At 50.0% G+C, this 23432-nt stretch overlaps 1 protein-coding gene and 1 non-coding gene across 5 annotated transcripts in view; one reads left to right on the top strand and one right to left on the bottom strand.

The window, feature by feature from the left end:
- TMEM120B (transmembrane protein 120B) overlaps positions 1–22994 on the top strand; it is a 42612-nt gene extending 19618 nt beyond the window's left edge. For 3 of the 4 annotated variants that reach the window (XM_005904700.3, XM_070386219.1, XM_070386220.1), the window contains 11 exons: positions 702–820; positions 2775–2891; positions 6280–6339; positions 6935–7030; positions 10135–10224; positions 18592–18657; positions 19152–19213; positions 20298–20390; positions 21192–21256; positions 21597–21665; positions 22175–22994. In XM_005904700.3, the coding sequence (XP_005904762.1) occupies positions 702–820; positions 2775–2891; positions 6280–6339; positions 6935–7030; positions 10135–10224; positions 18592–18657; positions 19152–19213; positions 20298–20390; positions 21192–21256; positions 21597–21665; positions 22175–22288 (951 nt within the window). In that variant the 3' untranslated portion in view covers positions 22289–22994. The remainder of the gene's footprint in view (positions 1–701; positions 821–2774; positions 2892–6279; positions 6340–6934; positions 7031–10134; positions 10225–18591; positions 18658–19151; positions 19214–20297; positions 20391–21191; positions 21257–21596; positions 21666–22174) is intronic. The other variant, XM_070386221.1, reaches the window with a different exon arrangement.
- On the bottom strand, positions 11792–11863 carry TRNAY-GUA (transfer RNA tyrosine (anticodon GUA)). The gene has a single exon. It is a non-coding gene; the product is annotated as a tRNA-Tyr (tRNA).
- Positions 22995–23432: the final 438 nt, after the last annotated feature.

Genomic DNA, 23432 nt, shown 5'->3' on the forward strand with positions numbered 1-23432 from the left:
AGTAACAAACCCAGGAGAAAGAGGGCATCTCTAAATCAATACTTGTAGGTGAAGTCCCAGAGCTGACTCTCATTGGCTCAGTTTGAGCCATGAATCCACCTATGAACCAGTCAGTTATTGGGGGGATTGGAGAATACTGATTGGCTAGGCCTGGGTCACATGACCACGCTTGGTTATGGGCACTGTTAGCTCTATTCAAACCACCTGGACCAAGAATTGACAAGAGGTGGCTGGCCCCTCAGAGGCATATTTGGTTTCTGTTCCCATCAGAAAAGACAGAACCTGCACAGAAAAAAACAGCAGTTCCTTATTTCACTAGTGCTGCCTTCCCCAAATCCAGTCCCAGTTTTATAAGTTAGATCTTTAATAGGTGTACTTGTATCATCTTAACTGTCAAACTGGATTCTATAGTCACAAAGAGCTGACTCATTGGAAAAGACCTTGATGCTGGGAAAGATTGAAGGCAGAAGGAGAAGGGGGCAGCAGAGGATGAGATGGTAGCATCACTGAATGAATTTGAGCAAACCCTGGGAGATCGTGAAGGGCAGGGAAGCCTGGTGTGCTACAGTTCCTGGGGTCAAAAAAACTCAAGTCAGACATGACTTAGTGACTGAACAATAATATACTCAGACACAAGCAGACTGAAAAATAACCTCATTATGTTTTCCTGCACACCCTGCCCGGGCTCTTCTATCCCTCAGGAAACTCACAGGATCTACAAGCAGAAGCTGGAGGAACTGAATGCACTCCAGACTTCATGTAGCAGCTCCATCAACAAGCAGAAGACACGACTGAAGGACCTGAAACTCACACTCCAGAGGTAGGCAGGCTGCAACTCAGAGGCTCCCCTGGCTTTTAGGGACAGAATCTCAACTCAAAACTGGCTTGAGCCGAGAATGGAAATTTTAATGGAAAAAAACAGAAGTGGCTTCAAGCATCACTGGATCCAGGGGGTCAAAGGGTGTTTTCAGGAATTTGGTTTTTTCCCTTTCAGTTCTGCCTTCCTCTAGATTGGCTTCACTCTCTGGCTGAGATGGTCACTGAGATAGCCACCAGCAGTGCCAGGCTGTTATCTTCTTGGCCTTTCTTCCTACTGGCTTGGCCACCCCAGCAGAATGAGAATTGTCTTTCAGCCCAAGTGCTAGGTGTGAGTCTCATTGGCTGGAACTGGTCATGTGACCATCTGTGACCCAATCATTGAGACTCGGTTTATATAAGACTTGGGGGCTACCCTGGTGACTCAGAGGTAAAGAATCTTCCTGCAGTTCAGGAGACCTGGGTTGGGAAAATCTCCTGGAAAAGGAAATGGCAACCCATTCCAGTATTCTTGCCTGGAGAATTTCATGGACATCCGAGCCTGGCAGGCAAGCCCATGGGGTTGCAAAGAGTTGGATACGACTGAGTGATAACACTTTATAAGACTTGGTCCTATGCTCAGTTAGTTTATGGACCTGGGGGATGGGATAGCTCTACTTGAACTACTTGGGAGGGGGAAGAGGATGAGGCATAGTTCCCACAGGAAAGTTGTTATGAGAAGTCCTGTCAGGCAGGCAAATAGCCAGTATCCTTCTCTCAGGCAAAGGGAGTTCACCCCACCAGGTCTCTGGTGTAGGGGGTGAGAGGTCCGGCATGCCTGGTGGGGATATACTTGAACTTACGACCTAGTTCCTTTCCTAAGGCCAGGATCACCTGTTCAGTTCCTAGTCCCATGTCTTTATGGTTTGGAAAGTGCTGTCATTCCCTGCAAGTGCAGGAGTCCAGTGAATGCTGTGACCCCCTAGGAAGACAGGTAAACAGGCTCTGAGTGCCTTGTCCCTGGTCGCTTAGTTGGGCCTCCATTCCAGTTTATGATTCCTGGGCGATTCTTCCCTTCCCCAATGGAAAATTTGGGAGGATGGTTACTGATTATACCCCTAATCTTGACTGACCATTTCAGACATGGAGGCCCATTAGTCATGTGAAGAGTGTGGATGGTTCCACATAATGACATCACCACTCTTGGAAAAACATATCTCACTGATGGTAGGACTCCAGTCTTTTATCTGTCTAGGGTTTTTCATTCCTGTCACTCTTGATACTTCTTTGTTCCTGTGCATTGTAGGATGTTGGGCAGCATCCCTGGCCTCTACCCACGAGATGCCAGTAGAACTCTCTACTCCTGTCTTGACAACCCAGAATGTTCCCAGACAGTGTCTTCATGGTTTGGGAGAACTCCCATCCCAAGTTTCCCCAGTTGAGAACCATTGGGTTGGAAGGTTGACTCATGAGCTAGGTTCCCAAGGACCCCTGCTATTCTTCTGAGTATCTATGACTTGTTTTTCTAGTTTTGAAATTAAATCTCACCAAAGAACAACAATCAGACCTTGGTTGGTTGACTGCTAATACTTTCAAAACTCTTCCTGTCTGCACTCTCGTAACCTTAAGGTTATTCCTATAGAATAGCGTAGAGGGTGGTATTGCCGGCCAATATCCCTGGAGCTGGTACTATGTGTCAAGTATTCTAAATGTTTACACTGCATTTACTTACTGTGTCCTTACAATGATATCGTTTGCAAGGTAGGTCTGATGTTATCCCTGTTTTTGAGGTATGGAAAAGAAAGCAGAGAGGTTGGTTAAAGGACGTTTCCCAAGGCATCAAACCCAGAGAGTACAGCTGGAGAGCTGAGGTTGCCAGAAGCATTGAGATGGAAAGATGGGGGACAGTGCCTAGAGCTTCTGGTTTCTTTATCCAGTCTGTATAACGCTTGTCTCACCCCCCACACCTCTGGCCTCAGGTACAAGCGCCATGCCAGTCGGGAGGAGGCGGAGCTCGTTCAGCAGATGGGCGCCAACATCAAGGAGCGGCAGAATGTCTTCTTTGACATGGAGGCCTACTTGCCCAAGAAGAATGGGTAGGCGCTGGGGACCTGCCCTCACACTCCCAACACCGTGTGCAGATGCCCAGGCCTGGAGCACCTGGTCTGCGTGCCTCTGACCTCCCTGCTGGGGGTTGAGGAGGAAACAAGGGCAGGGAAGAGAAGGAAGCTTCCTTACATGACCCTCCATGAACCCAGGAGGGGACCTCAGCCCCTCCGTGTAGCAGTAACATTCCTGGAAGGGCTTTTTCAAGGAACCAGACAAAGGATCTGGTTCCCAGCCTCTGCCATCTGCCTGATGTCACCTGGGGTCAGGAGGAAACGTGTTCTTTCAAGAGAACAAACATCCATTGAGGGCCCCTGTATGCCTGGCATTGTGCAGGGGGGCTCTCTTGACGTCAGTCATTTCACCCTCTACAACCCGGTGAGTGAGATCCAGGAATCTCTGTTCTAAAGGTTCAGAGAAGTGGCTTTAGGAAGTATCTTGCCCAGGGGGCTCAGACTGGGTTAGGCTGAACCAGGATGTGAACACTGGACATTCTGACTCTAATGTTTGTGTTCTTTCCGTTTTCCTCCTTCAGAGAAGTCCCATCTCCTTCCTCAAGTGACATCTCTGCCACCTTGTAAAGAGGGATCCTTATAGCATTGTATCATGACTTGATGTGGGTGGCTAAATGCATGTCCCAGGAAGCACCCTGACTTTCTTCCTGGTTTGACCCAGCCCTGAGTCAGAGCCTTCTACCAGAGGCCTTCCTTTTGTCTTCTCCTTTTTGGCTGTGTTTGGTTAAAAACTCCATGCTTTGGGTGGTGATAACTTTCTACAGAATGAAACAGCGTGACCTTCTTTTAAAGTCAGATTCACTCTCCCAGCTCCAGTCTCCCTAGTCCTCTGTCCAGCTTACATTAGTTAGGAATCCTTGGAATACAAATAACAGAAAACCCAACTCAAAGTTGCTTAATTAATAATAGGGCATTTATTGACACATTTAACTAAAAAGTCCAGGTGTAGCTCTAGGTAGGACTGCTGCTGCTGCTGCTGCTGCTAAGTCGCTTCAGTCGTGGCCGACTCTGTGCGACCCCATAGACAGCAGCCCAACAGGCTCTGCCCTTCCTGGGATTCTCCAGGCAAGAACACTGGAGTGGGTTGCCATTTCCTTCTCTAATGCATGAAAAATGAAAAGTGAAAGTGAAGTCGCTCAGTCGTGTCTGACTTTATGCGACCCCATAGACAGCAGCCTGCCAGGCTCCTCTGTCCATGGGATTTTCCAGGCAAGAGTACTGGAGTGGGTTGCCATTGCCTTCTCTGTAGGTAGGACTGGATACTGTTAAACTGTGTCCCTATTTATTTATTTTTTTTTACTCTGTTTTGCAGTGTGTGAATTTTATTCTCAGGCAGGCTTCCTCCACAAGCTGGCCCCAGCAGCTCTGGGTTTGCTTTCTACCTGCTTAGCAAATCCAGTACAGAAAGCCTCTTTGTTCTGTAGGAGTTCTGGGAAAAGTCCTCTTATTGATTCTCATTGGCCTAGATTGTGTTCCATGATCATGATTGACCCAATCAGGAGGTTGCACCGCTTTGACTGGGGGAACCTGGGTCATGTGCCTTGCCCTAGAGCCTAGGGGGAAAGGTGATTCTCTGAAGGGAAATTATACTGCCCTTCCAGGAGGTAGGGACTATATGCTAGGTGAGAAAAATAGATGGTTTTCTGACACCTCTGCTCTAGATGCACAAGACTGGAAATCTACCTAGATTTTGCCCATAGCTGGAAGAAGGCTTTTCTGTTCCCTTTTCTCCTCTCAAACTTCTGTGTATCCTTCAAAGCCCAGTTCACATGTTACTACCTCAGTGAAGTCTTTCTAAACCCCTCTCTCCCTCTGTGGAATTAACTTGTCTTCCCCTGAGATCTCCTAACCCTTTATTTTCACCTTTGTTAATTAGCATGTTAGGGGCTTCCCAGGTGGCTCAGTGGTAAAGAATCCACCTGCTCAGTGGTAAAGAATCCTGCCAGTGCAGGACCAGCAGGAGACACTGGGTTGGAAGGATCCCCTGGAAAAGGAAATGGCTCCCTACTCCAGTATTCTTGCCTGGGAAACCCCACGGGCAGAGAAGCCTTGGGGGGCTACAGTCCATGGGGTTGCAAAGAGTCGGATGTGACTGAGCATGCATGTACATAACATGTTAGAGTACAGGCTGTTGTAACAGAAGCATCATGGCACAGTGGCTCAAACATGCGAGGCTTTTGTCTCTCACACACAACAGTTCAGAGGTGAGTGGGCCAAGAATGTTGGGCTCCTAAGGTCACCTAGGAACTTGGTCCTTGCTGCTTACTTACTACTCACCACTTCTTTAGGAGTTATTCTCATCTGCATGGCCAACGCTGGGTCACGCCATTGCATTCTCAGCAAGCAGGAAAGAGTCAGGCTGTGGAGGGCAATCAGATCCCTTTTTACAAAAATGTTTGCCATTTCCTCGTGAAGCCAAACACATACATACCATACAACCCAGAAATTCCACTCCTGGGTGTATATACACTCAGTGGAAATGAGTGCTGAACGTTCACAACAAGGAAGCCAGACATAAAAGGCCACATATCACAGGAGCCTGTTTACATAAAATGTCAAGAATAGACAAATCCACAGAAACAGAAAGTAGATTAGTGGTTGCCAGGGGCTGAAGGAGTGAATGCTAGTGGGTAAGGACTTTCTTCTTGGGGTGTTGAAATTTCATGTTCTGGGATTAGGTGACACTGATGTTTGCACACCGTTGTAAATATACTTGAAACCATTAAATTCTATAATTTGTTTTTAATGTAAACATTTTTTATGAGCTCACATTATTTTATTTATTTTTTAGATGAGGTAGACATAGCAATTTGATATTTCTGTACAGTACAAAATAATCACCACTAAGCTGTATGCTTATTTTTTATTTTATTTTTTAAAAATATTTAGCTGCAAGGGAGGCTGGGAAACATGGTTGTAAGCCAGCTAAAATGGGGAGAGATGGGTTAATCATGACAGTCCTGACAGTTGCCATGTTCTCTAGTTAATCATTTTCATTCTCATATGATGTGAGAACTTTACCGTTGAGCTTAGCACCTCGTTTTCTAATATCTGGTGCTCAGTGCCATGCTTATTGTGCGTGCGTGCGTGCTCAGTCGCTCAGTCATGTCTGACTCTGTAGCCCAACACGCTCCTCTGTCCATGGGATTTCCCAGGCAAGAATACTGGAGTAGATGGCCATTGCCTCTTCCAGGGGATCTTCCTGACCCAGGGATTGAGCCCACATTTCCTGTATTGACATCGGGTTCTTGACCACTGGGCCACCTGGGAAGCCCTTGCCATGCTTATTAAGTTTGCATATTTTTGGCTGGGGCCCACTCCTGGGGTTGTTGGTGCGGTGGCCCTCACAGGTCTTTCCTTTCAGGCTCTACTTGAATCTGGTTCTCGGTAATGTGAATGTGACCCTTCTTAGCAACCAGGCCAAGTGAGTATCCCAGGCACCCCTCCACCTGACTTTATGGAATCCTGGCATTTTGCTCTTTCAGCTCAAGAGAGATGGGACCAAGCTAGTTTTTGCATTAAAAAAAAAATGTTCACAGCTGGGACGCTGGCTTTTGGTCTTTCCGACAGTCTCTTCCTTAGTATGTAGACCACCTGGGGGAGGTTTCCTTCCTTCCTTCACAGAGTCAGTATGTGGTGTGGACTGGACTGCCAGCTTCCCATGAGAAATGGGCCCCCTGTCGCATTCCATGCCTTATCACACACATTCCTCCTGGGACGTAGGCAGTCCTGGCTACCCCAAATGTATCCCATTTCCAGGGAAAATGGAGCTGTGGCTTTTCCACTACTGTAGGTAGTTGAGGAGGAGACCCTATCTCAGCTCCCTGCCCATCACGGGCTCAAAACCTTAAACCCAGGAGTCCAGGGACAAAGGAAGCTTTGCACACTGGCCCTCTTTCCCTATCGATCATCACCATTAATTCGAAATCTCTCCCTTAGTTTGATCTAGCAGGCCAGGGATCCAGTGGGGTGATGGATTATAGTGATGTGACCTTTCCTGGGGGTGTCTGTCACTACAGATTTGCCTACAAGGATGAGTATGAGAAGTTCAAGCTCTACCTGACCATCATCCTGCTCCTGGGTGCTGTGGCATGTCGATTTTTCCTTCACTACAGGTGATGGGGTGTGTTGGTGTGTGTGCAGGGGTGAGGGAGGAGGGCCATCAGAGAAGGATCCAGGGTTTCTGTTGCATCTCCTCGTTTGGTGTGATAAGGTATAGGGTAGAGAATGACCATTTCTTACAGGAATTAGTTCTGTCTGCCTTACAGCCATCCAACAAATATCTACTGAATGGTTGCTAAAGAGGCCTTATAACGTAGTAGTTAAGAAAGAGCCCAGTGTGGTCCATCCATACAATGGAATATTATTTGGCCACAAAAAGAACTGAAGTACTGACACGTGCTATAACATGGATGAAGCCTGAAAACATGGTGCTGAGTCAAAGAGCCCAGAGGCAGAAGGCCACTCACTGTGTGCTCCCATTCATATAAAATGTCCAGAACAGGCAGACTCTAGAGACAGAAAACAGATCAGTGGTTGCCAGGGGGTGGTGAGGAGGCAAATAGGGAGTGACTGCTAAGGGCCACAGGATTTTTTTTTTTTTTTTTTGGAGTGGTGAGAATGTTCTGGAATTAGATAGTGATGATGGATGCACAACTCAGTGAATATACTGAAAACACACTGGCTTGTATCCTTGAAAAGGGTGAATTTTATGGTATGTGAATTGTATCTCAGTTACAGAAATAAAGGTGGTAGCGGGTAGGATGGGGAGCAAAAAAGAGGAAGGAAGGAAGGAAAGAAAAAGAGATAGACCACAGACTTCTTGGGTTTGAATCCTGCCTTCGAGACCTACTGGCTGTCAGATGGGCAGGTTGCCTCTGGGTGCCTCAGTCTCCCTCGCTGTAAAATGAGGGTGACACCAGACCCTGCCTCACTGGGTGGTTGTGACAGCTGAGTGCATTAACACTGCACGTGGCTGTGCCCAGCGCCTGACACCCAGTGGCACGGTCGAGAGGGTCAGCTGCTCCATTTGAGTGGGACAAGGAGGTGAGCCAAAGCCACGATCCCCCAGGGGGTTTTGTTTCCCCCTGCTCTGGCCCCGGGTTTCCTGCCCTGAGGGGAGGCAGCCAAGTGTGGCTTGGGCATTTGGCCCACGTGTCAAGGGTTTATTTCCTGGCAGGAGCTTGGCTGGGAGTCCAGTTGCTGGGCTGCCCACTTGAGTGTCCAAACAAAGGTTCTTTCAGGCCCTGAGCCCGTGCCTGCCTGCTGCCGTGGGCCAGGGCAGCTTCCCTGGAGGGCAGAGGGTGCTCATGTCAGTCATACCCACTCACGTGCCCCCAGAAAGGGGGCAGAAGTTCTTGACGTGCAACCAGATTTCCTGGTGCTCGGACTTCTGGGGCCCTCAGAGGACAAACCTGTGGTGTGCGGTTGAGTGCTGAGGCTCACTGAGGGCCTGGCATCACCGTGTCTCCCATCCCTTTCTGTATTCATTCCCTGGGGCTGTCGTAACAAGGCACCACAAGCTGGGTGGCTTAGAACAACAGAAGTGTATTTTCTCATAGTTGTGGAGGCCAGAAATCTGAAATCAAGGTTGGAATCATGGTTGGCAGGACCACACTCACTCTAAAGACTAGAGGAGGAGCCTTCCTTGCCTCTCCCAGCTGCTGGTAGTGGCTGGCCATCCTTGGCATTCCCTTGGCTTAAGGCTGTTTCACTCTAGTCTGTCGTTATGGCCCTCTGCCCTGCGGCCCTGTATCTCTCTCCTGGTCTTCTTATAGGGAGACCCTAACCCATTATCTCCTCATCTTCACTAATTATATTTACAAAGACCCTGTTTCCAAATCAAGTTATATTCTGAGGTTCTGGATGGATTTGAATTTGAGCAGGGGGGAACACTGTTTAGCTGACTACACCTTCAATGGCTTAAAAAAGGCCGAGAGCGGGGAGCTGGATGGGCAGCACATCTCTGAACCTCAGTTTCCTTATCTGTAAAATGGGAAGTTGTTGTTCAGTCGCTAAGTCGTGTCCGACCCTTTGAGACCCTGTGGACTGCAGCACGCCAGGCTTCCTTGTCCTTTACTATCTCCTGGAGTTTGCTCAAACTCATGTCCGTTGCATCAGTGATGCCATCCAACCATCTCATCCTCTGATGCCCCCTTCTCCTTTTGCCCTCAGTCTTTCCCAGCTCCATTGCTCAAACTCATGTCCATTGAGTCAGTGATGGCATCCAACCATCTCATCCTCTGACACCCCCTTCTCCTCTTGCCCTCAATCTTTCCCAGCATCAGGATGTTTTCCAATGAGTCAGCTCTTCACATCAGGTGGCCAAAGTATTGGAGTTTCAGCATCAGTCCTTCCAATGAATATTCAGGGTTGGTTTCCTTTAGGAGTGACTGGTTTGATCTCAAGGGACTCTCAAGAGTCTTCACCAGCACCAAAATTCAAAAGCATCAATTCTTCGGTGCTCAGCCTTCTTTATTTCCAACTCTCACATCTGAACATGACTACTGGAAAAACCATAGCTTTGACTAGACGGACTTTTGTTGGCAAAGTGACGTCTCTGCTTTTTAATACACTGTCTAGGTTTGTCATAGCTTTTCTTCCAAGGAGCAGGCGTCTTTGAATTTCAGAAATGGGAAATAATACTGTCTTTGTTTGGGTTTCCCCAGAAGAAATCCCCCAAGAAAAGCATTTGAGTGCCAATAATTTATTCAGGAGGTGATCCCAGGAAACACTGGTAGGGGAATGGAAGTGAGACAGGTAGGGTTATCCTGTGGGAACCTGGAGTTCAGTGCTGCTGGGGAGTAGGGGGCAGCAAAGGACGGGCTGCAGTTACTCCCCCTTGAGGGAGTGGGTGGCATTCATCCTCCAACTGCTGTCTGCTGTCAGTTAAGGGAGGCTTGACTCTCCGAGTATTGCAACCTTAGCATTTATGCTACAATTGTCTACAAAATGAAAAATGGAACAATGTAAGTGAGCATAATAGGTACAATTATCCATTTCCACAGCCAAATTTAGTTATTACCAGCACTCAGGAAGGCACATTTCCGTATATTGAACTTTCAAGGCCCTACTCAAGTGCCATCCCTTCTTTGGGGACTTCCTTGTCCTGGTTTGCTGTTCAGTTGTGCGTGTGCCGGGGGTGGAGGTGGGGCGGGGGGACAGCTGTCCCTGGTTTCTCATGTCTGTACCCCTCCCTGGGGCTGTTTCTCTATGCCAGGGTGACAGATGAAGTCTTTAACTTCCTGCTCGTATGGTATTACTGCACCCTGACAATTCGGGAGAGCATTCTTATCAGCAACGGCTCGAGGTAACAGGGGGCCCAGCTTTGCAGGGTGGTGCGGGGGAGCCAGAGGGAAATCTGTCATGGAGGTGAGAGCTATCACCCTCGCCTTGCACCCCCTTCCTCCATGTGGGGTGGGGGTATTCATGACTGTTGAGAACCAGGGAGGAGGAAAACGGTGTCTGCTGCTGCAGCTTCACTTGCAATGGTCAGTCTCTTGCTTACAAGAAACCCTAACTCAAATAAATGAGTTTAGCACAATAGGAAGTTTATTTTCTCACATTAAGGAGTGGGTCCATTAGTGCTGAGTTCAGGTAAGGCTTAATCCAGGCGTTCAGACAGTGTCATCAGGACCCAGTTTCTATCTCTCAACCATACCTTCTACTGTGTTCTTTTGGTCTCGGGTTCCAGGTAGGAGCACCCAGCAGCTCCAGGCTCACATCTTCATTTCTAGCATTCCCAGCAAAATAAGGCACATTCCTGTCTCCCAGGAGTCTCACTGGCTCCTGTTGGCACTCACTGATTATCTCTGAGCCAGTCGCTGTGGCCAGAGACTGCACTGCTGTGATTGGCTGGTTGTGAGCCTTGTGCCCACCCCCAGGGCTGTCAACCAGCACCTCAAAGCTGAGTGTCAGGAGAGGAATGATTCCCTGGAGGAAAGTGAATGGTCACCAGAAGGTTGAATGGATTCTGGTGAGAAAAGTGGAAGGTCCCCGAGAGAGAGATTAGAGTGTCAGGACTGAGTTAAGACCCACGACTTGCCACTTGTAGGACCCATTTCCCATAGGTCTGATGCCTTTTGAGGGTGTCCATTTGAACCCCTGCATACCATTCTTGGCCCTGTTTTTCCTGAAACAAAAAGTAACAACCTCTCGACCCTCCCCACTTCCTTCTTCCTGGAGGCTGGTAAGGAACGGCCAGGAGCTGTGTATTTAAGATTGGGGTGTTTGCCAAACCCCCAAATAATTTGCTACCTTCTCACTTCTCTGCCAGTGGTCTCTCATGGCATATCCCTGCCCCGCCGGGCCTTACCCTGACCATAGAGCTGAGAGGTAAGGACCAGGGAAAACAGCTCTTCTTAGGTATGTAGCCCTGTAGCATGTAGCCCTTTAGAAAAGATCAGTGTTTCTCAAACTGCGCTCATCCTTTGCCATGTCCAGCATCACCTGGATGATAGTTTTTTCACAATTTAAATCCACCGTCTTTCTGTTTCTCTTTTTAATTAAATAAATGTGAATTTATTTTAAAAGGAAACTTTTATTTTACCACCATACGTGGAAAACCAGCATCAATTGCAGGAAAGAGGAAATAGTGTAAAAATAGAATTTCATTTTCATTGTCTAATTTATTGAAGTCAATGATTCCTGCTTCCTGAAGGCTCTGAGCCTGAGGCTTGCTATCTCTCTTACTTGTGTGTACATGTGTTAAAAGGGAGATGAGCAGATCTCTATGTATGTATTTATGTATGTGTTAATTGCTCGGTCGTGTCCAACTCTTTGTGACCCCATGGACTGCAGCCCACCAGGCTCCTCTGTCATGGCATTCTCCAGGCAAGAATACTGGAGTGGGTTGCCATTCCCTTCTCCAGGGAATCTTCCCAATCCAGGGATTGAACCTGGGTCTCCTGCATTACAGGCAGATTCTTTACCATCTGAGCCACCTGGGAAGCCCAAGAACAGGGGATTTTGTAAATTAAAGATGTCCTGGCATTTAACCTAGACTGTCTCCCTGACTTAATCGGGAGAATGGAAAGAACAGGACTGATGACTTCTCACCACATGATTCAGTATCATCTAGTGTTACACTCAGATACCATCTAAAACTTGATGGTACATGCCCCATGCTTTGGGAAACACTGAAGTTGAAAATCCTACCAAATCAATAACATTTGTAGTTTTCCTTAATTTTAGAGATTGTATCTTCCTGCTTTGGGGCATGGTTGGAGGGGACCCAGGGTAGTACATAGTGGAGAAATGGGCCCAGGGCAATGGGCCAAGCTTTCTTGTTACTAATTCTCTTCATGCTCCCCTGGGCTTGGTGTTGGGAGTTTCCTCCTCCTGATGGACTCATATTAAAAATGTTCAGGGGCATGCTACATCTCTAACAGTCACTAACACTTTAATAAGAGTTACTCTTGTCCCTTTTTTCTTGTATGACAGACTGTGGGTGGGGGGGTTCCCTGAGAGAAGGGAACAGGTCTGAGTCGAGGTCCCTGTAAGTGTGGAGCATACCCAGAAAACAGGGAGGAGGACTAAAGGGGGAAAGTAGGGTTCCAGAGCCACCTCACTTGCCTGACACCTTAATGGGGCCTTCTCTGGGGCCTCCCTAGGGCTTGTGCTCTGATGGGACAACAGGAAGGGCTGTCACTGAGCTGGTAATGCAAAGCTTTGTGTGTGGTCCAATCTGTCCCCGACCTGCCATTTATTACACATTTATTTTATGTATTTTACATTTTATTTTATTTTGCTGTGCCACGCAGCATGTGGGATCTTAGTTCCTTGACCAGGGATCAAACCTGTGCCCCCTGCAGTGAAAGTGCGGAGTCCTAACCACTGGACCACCAGGAAGTCCGCATTACACTTTCATGAGCAACTTCTAAGTACCAGACACTGAGTAGGGAGGGACTCCAAGATAGGTCCCACGTGGAGCCTTTTGGGAGCACTCATAGGGGTTCTTTAGAAGACCATTCATGGCAAATATGCTTCAGGAAGGTCAAGTTGCTTCAGGAATCACACTCCCCTAGGCCTGCCTCCCCAGTCTGGCCTTCGGCACAGATTCGGATGTGTTGGTGGTGGGGACCGTGGGATGAGCGGGGTGGGCCTGTATGGATGTCTTATTTTCTGGAATGACTACGGGAGTTGTGGTCAACTTGTGGGAGAGGGAGGCATGGCAGGTGGACCAAAGTTGGGTGATTAAAACTTGTGACTCGTCCTCAACGTCTGTTGAATAGTTAGCCTCCATCCTACCCCTCTCCTTCTCAGAGCGGATTTTTCTCCTGAGGGTGGGCACGGGAGATGCCTGTGAGGTTTCCCCTCACACTTGGCCCTTATTAGGGAATAGCTAAGAAACCAGTTCAAGAACGCTCAGTGAGGAGGAGGCAGGGGTCCAGTTTGGGATGAAGGCTGCCTTTCTCTGAAGTGTCCCACGGCCAGCTCTGGAGCTCACAGTGGGTACCCAGTGAGTGCCCCAGAGTCTGTGTAGAAATGAACTGAACCCAAGCTCTGTAGTGAAGGAAGTTCGTTGGGGTCATCTTGGTGTTGGAGAGACAGCTGAACCTGAGCCAGATAGACTTCCTGGAGGCTTGCTGCCCAGTTTTGGTCTGATTGAACCTCTTTTATCCTGTTTCCAGTTGCATCCAAGACCTGAATTAGGGGTGTGTTGGGGGGAAGCAAGCTTTGAGAGGTGGGTGTGTAGGGGAACGCCCGCATCATGGGATGGAGCCACCCGTGGTTTGTGTCTGATGTTTCCCATGTGAGATGTAGCTCCTTAGCTTAGAGCCATAAGTAAGTCAGCTTCCCTTCCAGATTTTGCAAATGATGGAAAACCACCTGATAGGAGTAAACATGAAAGGGTATTTATTGGAGCATATAAATAGTTCAGGGGGGTCCAGAGCGCTCAAACAATGTTAATTTAACCGGCCTCCTCCTCCTCCCTTTTCCTTTCCTGCTACCTCCTGCCCTGGCTCCCAGCAGCCCAGACCAGCACCCACAGGGATCAGCAATCCCAGAGGAAAGAGCATCTTTCCTCTACTGGTCCAGGGGCAGTAGGGTCTTGAGACAGACTTCTGATTGGCCAGACTCAGGTCACATGCTCATCCCTGAACCAATCACTGTGCTGGAGTGATTTAGCATCTCCATTGGCTGACTCTGGGTCATGTGCCCAGTTATCTTCGCTCCACCACCCAGACTGTGGCGGTGAGGTAGTTCCCCCAAGGAAAGACAAAGGGGAGAAGTGGAACAGGGAGTGATTAACAGACAGACAAAACAGCAGATGTCCTCTGCAGTAGTTCCGGGATAGAATGAATAATGAATCAGAAATCACGTTGCCTTTTCTGGCAAGCCAGCCCACCAGTGCCCAGAACGAATGGGTTTTTGTAAGGGCCTTTCCTAGGATACAGAGGGGTGGGGTGGCAGAGGAGAGAGGGAGCCTTGGTGTAGAAGCCATTCCCTGAGTCATGCCCAGATGACCTGAAGCTCAAAGCCAGAGAGAGCCAGGGGTTGACTAGTGACTGGTGCCTGGATCTTACGCTAAGGTGTCCTGAAGGGAGCTCTCCAGGCACAATCCCCAGATATCAGAACATGCTGTTCCTACTACATTCAGCTATGCAGTGTGCCGGCCTTCCTGGAGTACCTACTGTCTGCTCATTTAAAAGGCCACAAGCTCCTGCAGGCTTCGTTTCTGGGGCAAAACGGACCCTAGAGATAGACTGCTGAAGGGTGAAGGTGTCTTTCTGGAGCGGTACAAATGTCCTAAAACTGACTTTGGTCATGTTTGCACAACTTTGTGAGTACACTGACATGTATACTTTAAATGGGTGGATTGTACGGTATCTGACTGACATCACAATAAAACTTACATAAATACACACACACACACTGGTACGTGTGGAGCACCAGTTCAGAGCCCTGGGGTATGCAGACGGACAATGGGGCTGGCGAATGCACACTGGGAAAGAGGACATTTTTAGCCTCTCCCAGTGCCACTGAGCTGTGTTTATTGGTGGCGTCTGTCAGCGCTGGGCTGTGGGCACAGTGAACTGTGAAATTAGAAGCTGCTGCTCAGCCAGGCTTGCTGCTGAGAGCCTGTGTCTGGCTCCGGCCCTTCCTGGACAGGGAGCGGGTATTTCTCTGGGGACCTTTGGTAGGTAGGACAGAGAACGGGGGCTTGCCAGGCCTCCAGGGCTTGCAGAGATGTGTTGGTTGCTCTTCAAGATGAAGGTCTAAGGATGGGGCCAGTTATCTTTTCAGTCAGAAACCAAGGTTCTTCAGAGACACTGACAGGCAGGGCAGGGACACAGGGAAGGGAGATTGGGAACCAGGAAGTGGACAGATGTCCCATCCTGTCCTGTGAACTCATGTGGCACCTGCGTCAGTCTCCTGTCCAGTCTGTCCTGGTGGCATCTATACCAGCTGCACTTCTTGAACATCACTTTTTTCATTTCAGAATTTATTGAGTACCTACTGTTTACCAGGTGCTGTTAGTGCTAGGAATAAAAAGCCTCCTAAAACCTTGTTTCTCCTCATAACCACTCAAGCATCCACAGGCTGTTGCCCAAACACCTAGTTTATGACCAGACTTTTTTTGTGGCTGTATTGTGTGGCACATGGGATCTTAATTCCTGACCAGGGATTAAACCCGCAGTCCCTGCGTTGGAAGTGTGGAGTCTTAACCCCTAGGCTGCTAGGGAAGTCTCTTTCATTTATTTTCTTTCTTTCTCTTCCTTTCTCCTTTCTCCTTCCCTTCCTTCCTTCCTTCCCAGAACTACTGAAGGGCTTCCCAGATGGCTCAGTGGTAAAGAATCTGCCTGCCAGTGCAGGACACACAAGAGATAAGGATTCAGTCCCTGGGTCGGGAAGACCCCCTGGAGAAGGAAATGGCAACCCACTCCAGTACTCTTGCCTGGGAAATCCCATGGACAGAGGAGTCTGGTGGGCTACAGTTCATGGGGTCACAGAGATTCAGACGGGACCAAGTGACTGAGCACACACACACTCATTGAAGGGCTTCGAAGAGAAGAGAGGAGTAAGATGCTGTGCCTACCCTTACAATGTTTATGTCCAGGTTGGAAGGTCTTAAGACAACTCAAATCCACTTATTAGGACAGTGCAAACGAAAACCTCAACGACACACCGATTTTCACATAATAAGATTGGGAGAAATTTTAAAATTAGGTATTCCGTGTTGCTGAGGGTTTGGGGAACTCGATAGTCTCTACTGCTGATGGGAGGGTAAATTGGGAATTGCTGTTTTGGAAGGTAATTTGAGAAATTACCACGCACGCGCCCTCTGAGCTAGCCATCCTGCATACTTACTTCCTGGTAGCCGCCGTGGAGAAATGCCGTCAGGACACAGGGGACTTCCACAGGATGTATGGCAACATGAAGGGTGACTGTGACAATTCGGGAATGGCTGAGTAGACTACGGCAGAGCAGACACATCCTGAAATGCCGTGTCACATTTAAGAAGTCGGTGGCAGGTCTGTAGATACAGGCCTGGAGTCAAGACAAGGAAGCAAGTCGCAGGATGATTTTAGTTAAAGTCTAAAAAAAAAAAAATTTTTTTTTTAATTTAATAAAAGGGACTTCTTGGAACTTTCCTGACAAAGACAGCATACTCCCAATGCAGGGGGCCCAGGTTTGATCCTGGTCAGGGAACTAGATCCCACATGCCACAGCTAAGGTCCGATGCAGTGGAATAAATAAATAAATTTTAAAAGAGAGGGCTTCCTTGTGGTCCAGTGGTTAAGACTCTGAGCATGCAATATAGGGGAACAGGGATTTGATCCCTGGTCGGGGAACTAAGGTCCCACATGCTACACGGCTCGGCCCAAAACAATTTAAAGAAAGAAAAAAAAACATCTAATCCATCAGCTCATCCCCTAAACCAGCAGATCCTCGGGTGCCTCCATTTGGAGCCCATCTCCCCACTTGGCCCCCTCTCCAGTTATCTCCCAAGAGAGTGTTCTGGAAAGACGAAGGTTAACTTCTTCTCCCACATGGGTGCTTCCCGTGTCCCAGTCCCTGGTATCCCAGGGTGCATTTGGCAAAGCAGATTGCTGCCTCCTCATGTTCTGATCACTGAGCTCCTGGAGGAGGCCTGGGGAGGCCAGCAGAGGCCTGAGACGCACTCTGGGACCTTGAAGAATAAAGACTGCCTGTGACACTGGAGAGGGGGTGACAGCCAGGCTCCCTGCCCCTCTTTGGAGTGATAGCCCTGAGCCAGGGGAGCGCTGGGTTCTTCTTATTTATTTGGCTGCCCTGGGTCTTAGTTGCAGCCCGTGGGATCTTCAGTCTTCATTTTGCCATGGGGCATCTTTAGTTGCAGCAGGCAAGCTCAGCTGCACCACGTGGGATCTAGTTCCCCGACCAAGGATCCAACAGGAGCCCCCGGCTTTGGGAGCGAGGAATCGGCCATGGGACCACTAGGGAAGTCCCAGGGCTGGGTTCTGACTGCGGGGTCCCGGCAGCTTGTGGACTGGATGAGTGAAGTCCAGGGCTGGGCGAGGGCCTGCTGTAGACAGAGGAGCAGATGAGCCTGGGGCCTGGGGCCCCCGGAGAGCAGCTGTGTCTGGGATGGAGTGAGGCACTTTGTGTACAGTCTGTTGTTCCTCTGCGAATGTGGGGTTAACAGCTAGCTACAGCTCTGTGTAAACGTGTGCGAGTGTTCTGTGTTTATTCAGCATGCTCGTTGAGCACCTGCTCTAAGCCAGGTGTCACGATACAGATGAACAGACAGTATCTCTGCTCTTTTGAGTGGGGAAGGGGGTTCAGAAACAAATGAGGAAAGAATGATAATTTTAGGTAGTGATAAGCACCGTGAAGAAAATGAAGCAGGGTAACTTGATCCAGAGTGGGGCTGTCTAGCTGTTGCAGATAAGGGGGTCAGGGAAGGCCTCTTGGAGGAGGTGACAGTTGGTCCGCAAACTTGAATTTGGACCAGGAGCCAGGCCGGCCAAGATCTTGGAGCAGAGAGAATGGCAAGTTTGAAGACCCCGTTAGTCTGCTCAGGCTGCCATGACAAAGTATCACAGACTATGGGACCTAAACAACAGAATGTATTGGTTCTGGAGGCTAGAAGTTCAGGATCAGGGTGCTGGCAGGTTTCCCCTGGGACCACGCCTTGGCGTGCAGAGGGCCACTGCATCCTCACAGGGCCTATTCTCCGTGTGCATGCACTCCGCTCCAGTCTCTTCCTCTGCTTGTAAGGACACCGAGCCTATCGTATTAGGGCCCCACCCTTGTGACCTAATTTAACCTTAATTATCTCTTTAAAAGTCCTCTCTCCAAATATAGTCACATTTTAAGGTACTGGGGTTAGAGGTCTTCAACATAGGAATTTGAGGGGAACATCATTCAGCCCATCACAGGCCCTGAGGTAGCCATGGGCTTGGTGGGTTCAAAGAAAAGGCTACCTGGAGCTCCTGAGAGTAGGGGTGAGGAGGGGCAGAGAGGCGGGTCTTGGAGTGCTGGGGAGGTTAGGGAGGTGCCCGAGTGCCTCTCTGGGTCTCTGTGTGATTGTATATCTCATAGGACAGAGGGCAAAAGTCCTGGCTTGGGTTCATTTCTTGCTCCAAGAAGCTGTCTCTGGGTTGTAGACCACTCTTCTCCCTCAACACAGGCTGGGAAGCTTGCCTTTCTCTCCCCTCCTGAGCTCTTTTCCTTCTCTTCTCTCAAGAATTAAAGGCTGGTGGGTGTCTCACCACTACGTGTCCACGTTCCTGTCCGGAGTGATGCTGACCTGGTAAGTGTCTCCTGCTTGAGCCCAGGACCTCTGCTCACTCTCCTCAGGGAGCCGGTGGATGGGAACTGGCAGTGGGCCCAAGATGCAGGGGATTTGGGGGCTGACTTTTGGGCCGAGAAGTAAAAGTGTGAGCTTACGAAGGGGCTGCAGGGCCACCCCAAGCCAACTGGGGACTTTTCCAAGGGCCACTGACTGTGGTGACAGGGAGCAAGTCTGGACAGAACAAGCACAGGGACAAGACCGTGACTGATGGAGGGAGGAGGAATGGGTGGGCATTTGGTCTTCGAGATGCCTACCCCCGCTCCCTTGGTTCTAGAATGTATTAAAGCAATGATGGAAATTACCTGGTCCAGCCCCAGGGACATGGTGATAAGGTAGAAACTGGGTTTAAAATCTTTTCTCTCTCTCTCTTGGTTGGAACAGAGATAGGATGGGGATGAACAAATGATTTCAGATTGGGGCTTCATCTTTGCTTTTCCTCCACTTCTCTGCAGGCCTAACGGACTAATTTATCAGAAGTTTCGCAATCAGTTTTTAGCGTTCTCCATTTTTCAGAGTGAGTGTCTCTTGCTCAGATTCTGGGGACGGGCACGGTGTGGCTTTCACTGGTGGAGGTTGTGTGAAGAGTGGAGGTTATGTTTTTCTTGTGTGAAAGGAGTGGAAGGACTGGGGGAGGTCCCTGGTCGGGCAGGGAAGGGTCCCAGAAATCCAGAAGGAGCTGCCCACCATCTCTCCCCACCACTCCATCAGCTCCATCCTGCCGTCCAGCCCCCTGCCCCTGGAGAGGAATGTCTACCCCCTGGAGCTCCAGTTGCTGCCTTTTTTTCCCCTGGTTCAGAATCTGACCAGTTGTGCCCCTCAGGAGCTGCGTGGTGTTGGGAGCATCAACTCTGTTTCCCTTAAAATGGACATTTATGTTCTTTTTCTTATTTAAGAATAGCTCCGGATTTGTACACAATGAGGGGTTAACTCTGAGGAACAGAGATTGGATGGTTAAAGACAGGGAGAGAGTTTTACTTTTTGCCAAGTACCTGTTTGTTCCCCTTGAGTTTTATGCTGAATACATCTTACCTATTCAAAAAAATACAATTTAATTTTTAAATAAAACCCTGCGTACAAACATAAGCCAAGAAGGAAAATTATGTATAATTCCATCCTTAGGGTGTTAATAGACATATGTCCTTTTAAATATTTTCATTCATAAACACACATACACACCTATAATACTGTATTATGTATAATCTACAAACAGGATTCTTCTACACAGCTTTTTTTTATAACCTAGTTTCTATTCTTTTAACAGTTATGATGGGTATTTTTCCATGTCGACACGCAGAATTCTGCTTCCTCGTTTTTTGGGTTCAGACGTGTGTGTGTGTGTGTGTGGTGTGGTGTGGTGTGGCGTGGCATGGCGTGGTCTGCCTCCTCGTTTTTTGGGTTCAGACGTGTGTGTGGGTGTGGGTGGGTGTGTGGGTGTGGTGTGGTGCGGTGTGGTGTGCTACGGTGCAGTGTGTGTTGGGGGTGGGAGGAGGTTGTACCCAGGCGCCCCTGGTGTCTGGGCAGTGGAGACCTGCCGGCCTGCCGTGGAGGTGTTGCTGGGTCCCCTAGTCCCTGAGCTGGGCGCTGTGCTCCCCCTACAGGCTGTGTCCAGTTCCTGCAATATTATTACCAGAGAGGCTGCCTCTACCGACTGCGGGCCCTGGGGGAGAGGAATCACCTGGACCTCACTGTGGGTGAGTAGCCTGGCCTGGTCAGCGAGGTGACAAGCACTGACCCTTTCTGTTCCCCCAGACTTTGCCCCGTGTCCGTCAGGGGGCCAGGTGCCGGTAAGAGCCTGACAGGATTTGCCACATGCAAAGCCAGGGCTTGCTGGCCTCATCCTAATTGCTTTTTGTAATTCATGGTGGATTCCATTGCAGTTGACAAATGCAAGGCCAGCTGTGTGCCAGGCCCTGGAGGCTAAGTGCCTGTAGCCTATCCTTTTTAAATGTCTATATTTTTTTCCTATGTTTTATGACATACATAATGCTAGTCTAGTCTAGTGTTTTTACACTTGTGCAATTTATGTGTTCTTAACTTTAACTCATTGGGGTGGGTGCTGCATCAGGAAAACTCAGAGACCCTTCCTTTAAACTTTCAGGGGAAAGTGTTGTTAATAAAAAATCTGTTTTTTGAAGTGGTCATTTCCATCGAATTACTCTGCGCAGTAGGCCCTATTTTGTCAAGACTCGATTGAAATGAAGCATGCCATAGCCAGTTACGAAATGTAAAATCCCGTGCAAATTATGAAAAACCAAAAACCATACTAGTGCTGGCATGTCAGCGTCCTGTAAGAGTGGTCAGCCCACTTGGGTCACAGGGACGTGAGGTGCGAGGGCCACCAGGCCTGGCGGCAGGTAGTCCACGTGTTCCCTGGGTTATTTTCCAAGTTAGCACTCACCCACCTGATGGAGGTCAACCCGCCTGATCGCAGAGTGATGGGCAGGGCCAGGCCACCTCACCCAGGCCCTTCACTCCCTCCTTCCTCTCCACAGAAGGATTTCAGTCCTGGATGTGGCGAGGCCTCACCTTCCTTCTGCCCTTCCTGTTCTGTGGCCATGTGAGTCCCCCTGGAGTTTGTGGGTACCCCCTTCCAGGAATAGAAGGTCCTAAGGCCACTCCCTCTCTCACCAACCATCTGTGAGCTGGGGCCCTCGGGGTCCTGTGGCTGGGACGGCCCCTGGGTCCAGGGAGGCCAAAGGCAGGAGCGGGAATTGGCCCTGGGCACCCGCATGCCCCACCCCAGGCTGGGTGCCCCAGTTTCATTTGAAGGGGGTTGTCAGTGTCTCAAGGGCAGTTTACAGCAGAAGCTGGGGGGCTTGCCCCTGCCCCCTGGGCTTTCCCACCTGGGTCTCAAGGGGACTCAGGTGAGCTGAGCAGTTCCTGCTTCCCCTCTCTAGTTCTGGCAGCTCTACAATGCCGTCACATTGTTTGAGCTCTCCAGCCATGAGGAATGCAGAGAATGGCAGGTATGGTGCTCGCACGTGTGTGTGTGTGTGTGTGTGTGTGTGTGTATGTGTGTCCTGGGGCCACTTGGAAAGAATTCCTTCCCCGCCCCACCCCCTGCTCTGTGGGGACCTGCAGTAGAGAGCTCACTGCTCTGGGGGCCTAGGAGACTGGGGCAGGAAATCTGGGGGTCCCTTGGAGCCCCTCAGAGGTCTGAGAAACACCAAGGAAGGCTCTGGGGATAGGAGGCAAGGGGGGAGCCCCCTAGGACACTGCCTGACCCCGAGGACTCATACCTCTCACCCAGCTGGCTCAGATCCCTGCCTTCCGCTGGCAAACCTTGAAGTTCTCAGGGAGCTTGTGCTTAGGGGTTCTGAGGTCCCTGGGGGCGCTGATGTGTGTGTGGGGTTTGGGGGGGCCAGTCACTTCAACAAGGAGAGCTGACCTGAGTGGGCCTCTGCCTTCTCTCCCTTCTGTTCTCTGCCTGCCTCCCCCACCCCGGGGCGCCCCCTCCTATGCACCACCCCCCCAGGTGTTCGTGTTGGCGCTGACGTTCCTCGTCCTCTTCCTCGGCAACTTCCTGACCACACTCAAAGTCGTGCACACCAAACTCCAGCAGAACAGAAGCAAGGCCAAGAAGCCGTGAGCCACGGGGCCAGCGCCCCTCAAGACCCCGGACTTTGAGACTGCAGGGGATCCCAGGCGGCATCCTTGCTGCCCATCTCCTCCCCAACAGCGCCAGTGACCACTGGCAGCGGTGACCTCAGGGGCCAGTGCATCACTGGGAGCAGAGCCAAGGCCCAGTCCCTGGCTGGACAAGAGGAATGTGACCCCAGCCTGTTGGCACAGTATTAGCCGGCCCCAGCCTCCCTATTTATGACATATTTAATATTGCCTGCCCCCTTCCCTAGAATCTGCTGCCCTCCTTCCCCTGCTGCTCTCTCGAGACTGGGTCAGTCTTCCTGGGAGGGGGCGGGGGGAACTAAGCCTCAGGGACCCCCTCTGTTCCCCATCCTGTCACTGAGCCCCTCAGGTTTGGGCTTCAGATGTGCCTCACTGGGGGTGGGTTTCGGCTGATCTGCTAGTTCCTGAGTTCTAGGTGGGTGGAAGGAAGCCTCTTGATGTCCTGCGGAGTCTCCCTCCCCGGGCGCTGCTTCTGCTGTAAGCTCCCCGCGGCCTCCGGGGTGTTTCAGCTCTCAGAGAACCACTGTCCCTCTGTGCCTCCTGCTCCTTGTGCTTCCTGAGGCTCCCTGCTTGCTGGCCGCCAGGGCTTGGCCTGAGGCAGGGGAGTTTTCTGAGGGTCACCACCAGAGGGCACCCCTGCATTGTTTGGTTGGTTTGAGGGCATGTTTCCCTCCCACCCACCCTGCCCCCCACAAAGTTTGGGTCCACTCTTGTGGGAGGGGTGCTTCCTGACCACCACTCCTCAGCCCACCTTCCCAGATTCATGCAGTAACTCAGGGAGTGGGGACAAGACTCAGCCCTGGTTGGGACTTCAGCCAGCATGGAGGTCACCCGTGCTCCGGACTTCTCCCCTTCACCTCAGAGGTTCTGGAATGTGGAGGGAGGAGGGGCGAGTTTGAGCAGGCTCGCTTTGTGGAGGTCACCCTCTGGAGGTCATGGCAGGTCTGCTGGTCACCTCACATTAGGTTCTCTATCTATGAAGAAGCCAAAAGGTTTGGTTGCATTTTCTGCATCTTCTCGTATGGGCTTCAGCCGCCCTTAACAACTTACCTAGAAATCTCTGTTGGCCAGAATTCACAGATGGTGTCTGTAGTCATGCTCTGGCC

This window comes from Bos mutus, chromosome 17 (genome assembly GCF_027580195.1).
Source record: "Bos mutus isolate GX-2022 chromosome 17, NWIPB_WYAK_1.1, whole genome shotgun sequence".
NCBI lineage: Eukaryota > Metazoa > Chordata > Mammalia > Artiodactyla > Bovidae > Bos > Bos mutus.